This window comes from Cervus canadensis, chromosome 12, assembly GCF_019320065.1.
Source record: "Cervus canadensis isolate Bull #8, Minnesota chromosome 12, ASM1932006v1, whole genome shotgun sequence".
Classification (NCBI taxonomy): Eukaryota; Metazoa; Chordata; class Mammalia; order Artiodactyla; family Cervidae; genus Cervus; species Cervus canadensis.
The window spans coordinates 8,040,003-8,052,603 of record NC_057397.1 but is presented as its reverse complement, the minus strand read 5'-3'; the positions used below and the strand labels follow the sequence as shown (position 1 = coordinate 8,052,603).

Here is a 12,601-nt window from a genome sequence, read left to right as displayed (position 1 = left end):
GTATGACAAAAACCACTACAATATTGTAAAGTAATTAGCCTCCAACCAATAAAAATAAATGAAAAAAAAAAAAAACACTGCATTTGTTAAAAAGAAAAAACACAGAGCCTGTCTCAGCCCCATGCAGACAGCCTCACCCCAGTGCTGTCCCCTCCCTGGGCAGGCTCTGTCCCCTATTCTGACAGGCGACAGCAAGGGCAGGTGCAAACCTACTCAACCACAACGTGGTCATTTAGAAGCAGCCCTTCTCATGAGCTTTACTGGAAACAAGAGGTCAGTGTACCGGCACCGGGCTCCTGTAAGCCCGGCGCCTGGTATCTGGCGAGTGAGTGAGGGAAGCGGGTGGGAAAGCATGGCCAGAGACTGGCAGTCTGCAGCTCATGGGTGCTTTAGCTCGACAGCTCTTGGCTAGCCTGGTGCTGGCCCAGGGTGTAGATCCTGGAACCATCCAGACAGCACAGGAGGGCTTCTCGGCAGAGGCTGCCTGAGAAACACCCCCCCCACCCCCGGAAACGGTCCAGTTTCATCAGCTAACCTCTAGGAGGTCAGAGAGCCCAGCGGTCAGAGAGCCCAGGAGGCCCTGCAGTGGGCCCACCCCGACACCGGGCAGATGGCCCCGGCCGGCTTGGACCGCCTCCCCTCGGGAAGCGCCAGCAGCTGTCAGAAGGTGCGTCCCTGGCTCGCAGTGCACACGCCCCCTCAGTCACTCGACCTTCCAGATGGCGATCTTCCCCTCTTCACGGCCGGCGCCGCTCAGCACGTATCTGTCCTCCGCGGAGCACAGCGTCTTCACCGTGTCCGTGTGGGCCGCCAGCTCCTTCTCCACCGTCCTCCTCTCCGCGTCCATCACATAGATCTTCCCCTTCAGCCGCCCCTGTGACAGCCCCGTGGCGCCCACCCAGATCTGCCAGGAGAAGCGGGCATCACATGTGTAGCCCAGCTGGGAGGCACGTGGGGCCCCCAGTCAGGCAGCAAGGGGCACCCCCAGGCCCATGTCCTCTCACCTGCTTCTTCACCCTGATCATGCAGTTGATCTCAGAGCAGTCCTGGAGATGGATCCTCTGCGGGGGCTGGGCTAGGTCCTGCAGGCTCCAGACGTAGACGTCGGGGTACCCGGTGCAGGCCGCCCAGAGCTGCTCCTGCTAAAGTGAAACGGGTCAGGGCAAGCGCGGCGGCAGTCCCGCGGCTCGGGGGCGCCAGCCCAACCCAATGTGCTGGGGTACCTCGGGCATGAGCTGGAATCCCAGGAAGGAGGTGCCTGTCTCTTTAAAGCTCCCGTCGATCTTCAGCTCTTGACAAGGAGATCCATTCATGTTCACCACCAGGATGCTGTCTCCAGTGCCTGCAGGACCGAAGAGCAGGATGAGGGGTGGGCAGAGTGAACGTGAAGCGCAGGGATGAAAGGGCCATGGGGGCTCAGGGTGACCAGCAGGCCACGGCCCCTTCCCCACATCTGAGTGCAGCGTGAGACACTCTAACTGTAGCCTCCATGTTACAGGCCTAGATAGCATATTAAAAAGCAGAGACATTACTTTGCTGACAAAGGTCCATCTAGTCAAAGCTATGGTTTTTCCAGTAGTCATGTATGGATGTGAAAGTTGGACTATAAAGAAAGCTGAGCGCAGAAGAATTGATGCTTTTGAATTGTGGTGTTGGAGAAGACTCTTGAGAGTCCCTTGGACTGCAAGGAGATCCAACCAGTCCATCTTAAAGGAAATCAGTCATGAATATTCATTGGAAGGACTGATGCTGAAGCTGAAACTCCAATACTTTGGCCACCTGATGCAAAGAACTGACTCATTGGAAAAGAACCTGATGCTGGGAAAGATTGAAGGCGGGAGGACGACAGAGGATGAGATGGTTGGATGGCATCACTGACTCGATGGACATGAGTTTGAGTAAACTCCAGGAGTTGGTGATGGACAGGGAGGCCTGGTGGGCTGCAGTCCATGGGGTCGCAAAGAGTTCGACACGACTGAGTGACTGAACTGAACCTCCATGTGGTGCTTTCACATCTTCCCTCAGAGACACTTGGGTGGTTAGTACCATCTTTGCCGACGAGGAAGCTGGTGGAATCCTTCCTGCCATGGTTATTTGCAGCCAGGCCATGTGATACCCCCATAGGTAAAAATTAGAGCTCTAGGTGATGGTTCCCAGCCTTGTGGGACACATCTCTCTGTCAAAGCTCCTCTCTGTCTGCTTCTATTAATCACTCAAGCAAACCAAGTCTCCACATCATGAGAGCTACAAGTCACCACAATTATCCAGCAGCGAGGTCATCAGATCAGGTTTCCAGGGGAGACGGAGTCAGGTTCAAGATAAGGCGAGGAGCCACAGGGCTGTCCTCTCGGGGCTTTTATTGCCTGCTCCCTCCGCCTCCCACCCTGCATGAAGCCACAGGGACAGGAGGACGCAGCCCCGCCCCGCGGGCAGCACCGTCTGGTTGCAGAGGGAGGAGGTGCAAGCCCCCCAGAAGGGCTCCAGCTTCCTGTCATGGTGGTTGGACTCCAAGCCCACCAAGAAATGACCCTTGGCCATACTCGGGACTTGGGAGCTCAGCTGGGTTCTCAGTCACAGGAGGGGAGAGCCTCTCCTTCCTGCCTGAGACCTAATAGAAACCCCAGCATCCCTCCAGGAAGGCTTTCATCCCGAGATGCCATCATCCACTTGCCCTAATTAAGAAGGTCCTTTCAGATGCTTCTACTTGTTAGGAATACCTGGGCAGCAGGAGGTCCTGCCAAGAGGCACTAATGCCCCCAGGGACCCCCTCCTTAGTGCCGACCAGCATGCGCACTGCCCACGAACACTGCAGAGGGCGGCAGGCGGATTTCAGAGCCACCCAGCCTGTGTGAGCGTGCAGGGGGCCTGCTGCACACAGAGCAAGGAGTGGGGCCACAGATGTGGGTGAACGATCACTGGCCTCAAGGTGCCCAGCCCGTCAGGGCCGCCTTCTGGGGTAACGGTCAGTGACCCTCACAGCCACTGATGCTCCGAGGCCCATGTTCTGCCTCTCGCATCTCCCAGCCGCCAGCCTGCTGTCCAGTGGGAGAGATGGCATTTCCACCTTATTTTTCAGATAAGCAGAGAGATTGAGGTGCCAGGAACCAACCCAAAGTGACCAGTCGTCTGTGACGACCCCGGATCTGACACTGAACACACAGAGGCCGCAGCCTGGACCACACATGCGCCTCCCAGTGCCCACCTCCAACCGTGGGGAGCAGGATGAGCTCCGCTCCCTCCCAGTAACCGCTAGAGCCACGTCCTGTGAGGGGCGCTCAGGCCTGGGGCTGGGGGGCAGTTTGTGGTGCTGCAGCAGACTCAGACTTAGGGGAAGGTACAGAGGGTCTGAAACACTGACCAGACTGGAGAGGGAAGTCAGGACCCCCAGGCTCACCTCACCAAGGGCCTGTGGGGGAGTCAGAGGCATCACCCTGCCCCTCCACACTCACATCCTTCTAGGCTATACCTCAGTGCCCACAGACCCCATCAGCTGAGTGACTAAGGTTTTAGCTTGTTATCCTTGCTTAAAGACTTGGAACAGCACTTCACAGGAAAGATTGTTCTTTACCCAAAGAAACCCTGCTTTCCTCTTGTGCTTTTCTCATTGTTAAATAGGAAAACTACTTACTATACTCATTAACTTGAAAAATATGAGGAATTCTACCCGGAAAACAAGGTTATCTACCCTCATTATAATCTGTTATATCCCTCCCCATATTTAACAGGGATTTTTAGTCCCAAATGCACCCATGAATGGACACACACATATCTGACAGTCACCAGAGACCAACCAAAGCTGAAGGATATAGTCTTGGGAAGAATGAAACTCGGTGAGCAGCACAGTTCCCGGGGTCCCCCTCAATTCAAGAAAGTTAACCGCAAGCAAGATCAACACAAAGCCCTTCACACCCAGCTCATGCAAACCAGAGACAGGACCTTAAAAGCAGCCACTGACCCCAGACACATTCTGTTCAGCAGAACAGTGGGAAAGACGGCCGACTGCTCATCAGGAACAAGAAGAGCTGCGAGACAATGGAATGACATTTCTAACATGCCGGGAAACTACATGTCAGCCTGGAGTTTACAGCAGACACAGGTCATTGGAAATCCTAAGGCTAAGAGGCAGTGATGCAAGGCAGAAACCTGAATTTTAAGAAGGGACGGAGGTCACCAGAAATGATAAATATATGGACAAAAATAAATTCTTTTCTTAATTTCTTTGCAAGACCATTGAGTACTTAGGCAAAATTTTCTAAAATATGAAGTTTATCACAATGGCATTTAACAACAATAGGAGGGGAAAGAAAGATAAATGAAATTAATTCTACTACTGTGCACTGTGTCCATTATACATGAAGTGGTGTAATAGTTATTGAAGGTATGTAGTGAGAAGTTAAGGTTGCATATTGAAATCCTTAGTGCCGTTGCTAAAAAGTAGAACAAAGCCCAAAGAACTAGAGAGACAATAAAGAAGATTAAATTGAATATTTAAGAAAAAAAAAAAAGCCCAAAAGGAAGCAGGAAGGGAGGAACAAAAGAAGTACAGATGGGAAAATGGAGGGGAAAAAAAGGTTTACACCCAGCCATGTCATTAATCGCCTTGAAAGTGAGAAGACCTATGAGCACAGGGTCTGAATAGACATGTCTCTGAAGAAAACACAGAGATGGCAAACAGTCCATGAGTCATCGGGGGAAACGCAACCAAAGTCACAGTGAGATACCACTTCACACCCATCAGGACAGTTACAATAAAAAATAGATGATAGGTTTGGTGAGGACGGGGAGGAACTAGAAGCCTCATGTACCACTGGTGGGGACATAAAACCATGTGGCAGCTTCAGAAAAGATGACAGTTTCTCAGATGGTGAAACATGGTTAACCCAGGTCCACCCACAGGGGAACCAGTAACCAGGCTGTAGCATCCACACAGTGGAACGATCGTGCTGTCGCTCCGCAAACACTGTGGATGATGAACCCTAAAAACATCATGTTGCCTGTCCTGAGCCAGATGAAAAGAGTGCAGGCTGCAGAGCCCATCTACAGACAGTTCAGGAGCCAGGCGAACAAACCCAGGGAGAATTCAGAACAGGCATTTCCCTGCAGAGGGGCACAGCGGGGCCAGGCCCCGAGGGAAACCTTGTGTCTGCCGTGTCAGGCGTTATGTGGTGTGCACTTTCAACACACAGCGAACCACACACACACTGTGCATCTCATCACAGGTAAAACATGCTTCGATTTAAAAAGTATCCATGACCATCGTCCGTGGTATCTGGCACACGCTAGCGAAGCCTTCAAAGCGCAGGCCACCTTTGCGCTGTAATGCTCATGAATACAGAAGCCACGCCTCAGGCGTCTGCACCTCCCCATCACAACCCGCCCCGCTCGGCCAAGTGCCGGCTTAGGACCACTCACGTCAGCACACAGAGGATGGGGCCAGGGGGCTGCGGGAGGAGCGGCCATGGCCCCCGGGGGCGCAGCGAGAGCAGGGGGGAGGAGCACCGGGAGAGGGGGGCCATGGCGGGGGGGGGGGGGGGGCTGGGAGAGGCAGCTGGGGGGGGGGGGCATGTGAGGGGGCGGGGAGAGGAGGGGCACGGGAGGGGGAGGGGCCTCGGGAGGGGGAGGGGCACGGCAGGGGGTGGGGCAGCGGGCAGCCGCACACTCAGGAGGGATGTGGGGAGCAGGAGCACAAAGAAGGAACCTGCGTTCTGAAGCCCCAGTTGGAATGTGAGGCAGAGGAAAGGGCCTGGCCTCTTCCTGGCCTAGCGGGGGCAGGGGCCAGGGCCGGGGCACTTACAGCACCAGAGGCGGCCGCCGTGCAGTCTGATCGCCGAGAGCCCTCCACCGGGCACCTGGAACCTGCCGGTCACCCTCAGGGAGCTTGCGTTCCAGGCCAGGACCGTCCCGTCAGTGCTGCATGAGTACACGGTGCTGGGGCGAACAGACGTGCACACTTAACTGCAGCCCGAGAGGACCACGCGATGGTGGTGACGACGCGGATGATGGAAAGACGGCCCTTCCATCCAGAGGGAACAACGCTGCCAGCTGGCTCAGCACCCAGGCCCCGCCGGAGGGGACACCGCGGACACCAGGGTGGTGGGGTACGCTCAGTACCCACGCCAGCCCGGCACCTCCCACCGCGGGTTGCCGCCCCCTCCATCAGGGACTGTGAGCAGAACCACTCACTAAAATCTACGTCCCCCAGCAAGGGGCCAGAAACAAGTGCTCCCGGCACCCCCCGCACGCGCGAGGCCAAGGGTCAGCGGGGCTCTGGGACTGGCAGCTGCAGGGGGGGCGGGCTCAGCTAGTGCTGTGTGCCCTGCATCTCCTGATGGCGTGCCACCTTCAACTGAGGACCCAAGTCCCCCAGACTGAGAACACCCGGCACCCCTGGCCCTCGGGGCACAGGAGGTGGGGGTGGCACCAGGGGAGCAACCAAAAAGGAGCCGTGGCCACTTGTGCCCACTTGCTTCCAGGCCACAGCAGGAAGCGGGCTCTGCCGGGAGCTCAGCGCCCCCCACCCCTCACCTGCGGTGTGCCAGGCCCCGATCCAGGCCCAGGCCCCAGTGAGGGAACAGACGGGGGCTGCCCTCAGGGCCTGACCGTCTTAATGAAGTAAGGACAGTGAGGAATGAGGTGAGGTTCGACAGCCGATGGGTTGAACTGCGGTCCCGAAGAAAGATATGTTGATGCCCTTAACCTCCAGCACTTCAAATGCCACCTTAGTTCACAGCAGCGTCTTCAGAGAAGTGAAGTGACGCTAACAGGGTGGACCCTAATCCAGTACTGAATAGTGTCCTGATAAGTGCACAGCTGGACAGAGGCACACGGGGGTCCCATGCGAAGACGGGGACTTCAGTGATGCGTCCACAGGCCAAGGACGGCGGGCCAAGCCCAGAGCCAGGGAACGGGCAGGGAGGCCAAGGGCCCGCCGCGTGCCCACCATGCTCACCCTGGAGGGGGTCTTCTCTGACCATGTCCTCAGGCCATTTCTCTGTACGCATGACCAGAGCCATGCAGGGACGTCCCCTGGCTCGCCTCCCAGACCTGCTTCGCTCCCCCTGCCCAGCCACTGGAACCCTGCCCTCTGGGACCCTGACCCGCCCACGAGCCAGGCGGCCCCCCACCCAGTGAAGCCCACCGCACCTGGTCGCCTGCACGCCGTCCTGCACAGCCAGGCCCGTGACGCTGGAGCGATGGTCAGTGAGCTGCTTGTTGCAGGACATGCTGTGGATGTTGATGATGTAGATGACCGAGTCCTCCGAGCCGACCCACACCTGGCTCTGCTCCGCCATCACCATGCAGTTCTGTCGGGCCAAGGAGACGGCAGCACGGTCAACGGCCCGTGTGTCCCGCGCCGAGCCGCCACTCCCGGGAACTCACAGGCTCAGGTTCCTGCTGGCCTCGGGTCACATCACTGTCACGCGATCAACACGTCATCACTGATGTGCATTTCTGTTTAAGGACACCTTTGATCCTTGAACAACACAGGTCCGAACTGTGTCTGCACCTTCTCCATAAGGCTCTTCAGCTCTACGCTAGGGCAGCATTTTAAACAGCAAAATCACACACACACAAAGCACAAAAATGTGAAAGACGTGGCACTAAATAGGCCGTGAAAAGGATACCTGTGCACAGTTTGAGCTGACCCCAGAGGCAGAGTCGCCTTGCCCGACCTTGGATAAAACGTGCACTCAGCTACCAGGCCCTGTCCACGAGCACAACTGGACAACCACGAAAGCTCCATTAGTGTTTGTTCTGGGGCCACAAATCAATGAGCGATGAGGCAAATCTGCACACTCAGTTCAGTTCAGTTCAGTCACTCAGTCATGTCCGACTCTTTGCGACCCCATGAACTGCAGCACGCCAGGCCTCCCTGTCCATCACCAACTCCCAGAGTTTACTCAAACTCATATCCATCGAGTCGGTGAGGCCATCCAGCCACCTCATCCTCTGTCGTCCCCCTTCTCCTCCTGCCCCCAATCCCTCCCAGCATCAGGGTCTTTTCCAATGAGTCAGCTCTTTGCATGAGGTGGCCAAAGTATTGGAGTTTCAGCTTCAGCATCGGTCCTTCCAATGAACACCCAGGACTGATCTCCTTCAGGATGGACTGGTTGGATCTCCTTGCAGTCCAAGGGACTCTCAAGAGTCTTCTCCAACACCACAGTTCAAAAGCACCCATTTTTCGGCGCTCAGCTTTCTTCACAGTCCAACTCTCACATCCATACATGACCACTGGAAAAACCATAGCCTTGACTAGATGGACCTCTGTTGGCAAAGTAATGTCTCTGCTTTTTAATATGTTATCTAGGTTGGTCATAACTTTCCTTCCAAAGAGTACTAGCAACAAACAAAACTCCCAGTGCTCCTGCAGCTGGAGACAGCTCTCAGGGATTCTGGCATGGCAAGAACCGACAACAGTGATTATCTGTAGAGTTTCCAAAATTAGAAATTAAGGGCTAAAACACTGAAGAGTTATACAAGCCACGTAAACGTGTGAACCATAAGTGTGTCTGCTGGTACATCTCAACCAACCCGACTGCATCCCTAAAAATTTCCTGAGCTGGTGTCGGCCTTCATCCATGACACTAGCAACATTTTACTGAAACTGTTAACAGATGTCTCAGGTTTTCAAATACAAGAATAACAGTTACATCATGTTGGAGGGGCTGAGGCTAGACCTAATACAGTAAATCACTATCGATGGTGGTTACTGTTACTTTATCTGGTGGTTACCATTACTTATCTGGTGGTTACTTCTACTTATCATTACCACATGAAAGAGCTTATAAAAACTGATAGTTTCGATTTTACCAATACGTATTCTCGAAAGATGCTACTTTGCTAATTTCAAAATTAATTATTTTAAAAAGCTCTTTCTTTTGTGGCATCTACCAAAGAATTATTATAATTTTAGTTAAATGTCTTTCTTTAGTGGCCCAAGGATATCTCAGATAAACCACTTTGAACTTCAAATTTCAGAGGAGGCAGCATTTTCTAGAGATAATTGCCCAACTTTCTGCCTTGTCAAATGATACAAACTGCTCCTGTGAAACTAGTGGGAAGATATTTTCACATAATTTGTTAACTTTCTGCTTTAATTAAATGTTACCTGGCCTAACTGCCAATCAATAAAGATTGATACAAAATGCAGCCATTTGATTTCATTTTCAGGAGCATTTTAAAGTTATTCTGTTATTAAACAGTCTTTGAAATGCTTGTAACTAAGAAGCAACAGGAAAAAATTAAATTTTAGAGTAAGAATGATGTCCTTAATTTTTCCTTCTTGTTTTTTGTTTGATCTAAAGCGTTACTAGACTTCTATAAATATTTTGCTCTAATGTGTCTTGGATCCCATTCCTTTCTCATCTGAAGCTCATTATTTGAATGTGGAGGGGGATGGTTTTTAGCAACTTTAAGAATGATCCCCACCCTTTGGCAACATGGATTTGAATCACAGTGCTTCTGTTTCAGCCCAGTTTTGGAAGCACAGAACGTGCCATAGATTGTCCCCTTGCTTTTAGATGATGGAACATGACTATCAAAGTGGATATAAGCTGAACACTTAAGTATGCAAACTTCACTTCACCTTGCTTTTCACAGGAAAAAAAAAGTTGTTGCATGTTAAAGGAGTTGGCATGAAAATTTTCCTAGTAAGACCCCTTGGGACAGTGGCTTCTTTTGTACCCTGAGGGTCTTGAACAGGATGAAGCCCACCAGAGAGGAGGTGTGACAGCATTTTTGAACAGCAGGGTAGCGTCGCTGAAGACACGCGAACCCCACCAGAAAGACAGCACCGACCGCCCCTCTCCTGGAAACGCCAGAATTCACAAGGCCCCTTCCAGGTGTGGCTGTGTTAGGCCCTGGGGCATGAGGGTGACATCACACAGAAACAAATGATTTTCAAAGAGCCACGAGGGGCCTTGAGAGCCCTCCAAAAACCAGTGGGCTGATCCTGGCAGCACTAACGGCTACAGACCTAACACTTGATCCTGGGTTTCTAGGGGGTAGGGTGAGGTGGTTTTTGCACAAAATTAAAAGACGCTTGCTCCTTGGAAGGAAAGTTATGACCAACCTAGATAGCATATTAAAAAGCAGAGATGCTACTTTGTCAACAAAGGTCCATCTAGTCAAGGCTATGGTTTTTTCAGTGGTCATGTATGGATGTTAAAGTTGGACTGTGAGGAAAGCTGAGCACTGAAGAATTGATGATTTTTGAACTGTGGTGTTGGAGAAGATTCTTGAGAGTCCCTTGGACTGCAAGGAGATCCAACCAGTCCATCCTAAAGGAAATCAGTCCTGAATATTCATTGGAAGGACTGATGCTGAAGCTGAAGCTCCAATACTTTGGCCACCTGATGTGAAGAACTGACTCATCTGTAAAGACCCTGATGCTGGGAAAGATTGAAGGTGGGAGGAGAAGGGGACAACAGAGGATGAGATGGTTGGATGGTATCACCAACTCAACGGACATGAGTTTGAGTAAACTCCGGAGTTGGTGATGGACCAGGAAGCCTGGTGTGCTGCAGTCCATGGGGTCACAAAGAGTTGGACTCAACTGAGCAACTGAACTGAACTGAACTTTCTTTTAACAAAGTGGACTAAGTTATCAGTCTAAAAACTCAAACAATTGAGGTTTCTCAACCACACGATAATAACTATGATATCATGCAAATTTTATTTAAGTGGTTCTCAGTCTCAACCCCAAATATGTTAAAATAATTCCAGTGTCCGCTTTTGGTGACTGGAAATGTAAATGTGAGAATACTGCCCTGCCCTTCACAGGACTGAAATCCAGTTTTATAATAGTTTTCAGAGTGCAGGGGTGATTAAAGCCATTATCTGCTCACTTAAATGAGAATATTTAAGTGAAAGACAGAACAAGTTTACATTCAATTTAAAAGCTCGAGATAAAAGTGAAAACCCTCCAGGCTTCCCTGGTGGCTCAGTGATAAAAGACTCTGCCTGCAAATGCAGGAGACATGGGATCGATCCCGGATCCGGGAAGATCCCACATGCTGTGGAGCGGCTGGGCCCTTGTGCCACAACTGCTGAACCTGTGCTCTGGTGCCCGGGAATCACAGCTACTGAAGCCTAATCGTTCTAGAACCGTGCTCCCGCAACCAGAGAAGCCACTGCAGTGAGAAGCACTGCGGCTGGAGAGGGGCCCCTGCTCACCACAACTACAGAAAAGCCCACACAGCAACAAGGACACAGCACAGCCAAAAATAAACAAGCAAAAATATAAAGCTTTTAAAAAAATGAAAGCCCTAACCCCAGCTAAGCAGGATGCCGTGGAGTCCAAGCATCCGCTGCCTGTGCTGGTGGACACGCTCGCTCTCCAAAACCGCAGCCTGACCCGGAAGCCGATGAAAACTGTCCACTCTGAAGAGCACACCGTTTACTCACCAGCCTAGACGTGCCCACTCTAAAGCAGTGCTGGTGAATCGTCCAGGAGGAAGCATCAAACACGATCACCTTGCCCTCGTTCAGCGCGCACCATAATTTGGGGTGAGCATCCTCCACTTTTTCCGCTGGGTCAAGATGCCCTGAAGAGGAAAGCAACCCGACGTGTTGAAAGAAAACTCGCTGCTGCATCAGCTCGGGATTTGTGATTCGTGCCAAGACTCAGGTCCTGCTCAGTGCCAGGTGCCACCCTGGGTGCCCAGGCCCCAAAGGTGAGCACAGCCTGAACCGCCAAGCCCCTTGGAGCTCAGAGTCGCGGACCGGCTGGTTCAGCCAGAGAAGCACACAGACAGAGCCCTCCACCAGGCAGGACGGCAGGAGGCCTGAGCATCCTCTTGCGGGCAGCGCTTCAGGCAGCGGGAACGGGGCTCAGGGACAGAAGGGTCTGCGGCCGCCGCGCCCCGCCGCGCCCCCCCACCCCGAGCACAGCCGGCTCCCACCGTCCCCACGTGGCCACCCACACTTCGCACCATCAGTCTTTCTCATCGTGGCCACTCTGACACCGTGAAGGTTTTGTTTTTTCACTTGTGGTTTGTTTGCATTTCCCTGGCGCTCACGAGGCTGATGGCTTTAGTCGGGTGTCTGGATCTCCTCCATGGGGAAGTGTTTACGCCTCCTGCCTGCTTCTGAATCAGGCTCTTACTCTCCTTGACTTGTAGCCGCTCTTTAAATACCACCGACTTCAAATACCCCGTGTCGAGTCTATCCTCTTACGAACATCCTTACCAAGTCTGCGACTATCACTTTCACTCACTTGAAAGTTTCTTTTAAAACTCCTTTATATGGTCAAAGTCACCAACCTGCTCCTTTACGGCTCGTGCCTTGTGACTGACTCGTTTCCTTACCTTAGGATCACGATTGTTGTCTGTATTATCATCTCCAAGCTTCACTCGCTTATGTTTGCTTTTGCCTTTCAGCTCTCCATCCTTGGAGCCCATGGCCATGTGTGATCTGAGGTGTGCTTGGGCTCCATCTCCCCACATGGACCCACAGCATCCCAGCACCTCCTACGATGGAGACAGTCTTTCCCCCACCCCTGCTCTGTAGCACCTCCTCGGGCCTAGTCCAGGAAGTGTGAATCTGCCAGTCTTTCTGGGATATTCATGCCTTGGTCTCCTGGCCCTGTTGGGGTGATCTG

At 52.6% G+C, this 12,601-nt stretch overlaps 1 protein-coding gene across 3 annotated transcripts in view; it reads right to left on the bottom strand.

The window, feature by feature from the left end:
• The window catches only part of DENND3 (DENN domain containing 3), a 52,898-nt gene continuing 40,297 nt past the window's right edge, over positions 1-12,601 (bottom strand). For 2 of the 3 annotated variants that reach the window (XM_043483611.1, XM_043483613.1), the window contains 6 exons: positions 11,407-11,546; positions 7,144-7,304; positions 5,795-5,928; positions 1,224-1,342; positions 1,005-1,142; positions 1-904 (listed from right to left, as the gene is read on the bottom strand). In XM_043483611.1, coding sequence (XP_043339546.1) covers positions 704-904; positions 1,005-1,142; positions 1,224-1,342; positions 5,795-5,928; positions 7,144-7,304; positions 11,407-11,546 — 893 coding nt within the window. In that variant the 3' untranslated portion in view covers positions 1-703. The remainder of the gene's footprint in view (positions 905-1,004; positions 1,143-1,223; positions 1,343-5,794; positions 5,929-7,143; positions 7,305-11,406; positions 11,547-12,601) is intronic. The other variant, XM_043483612.1, reaches the window with a different exon arrangement.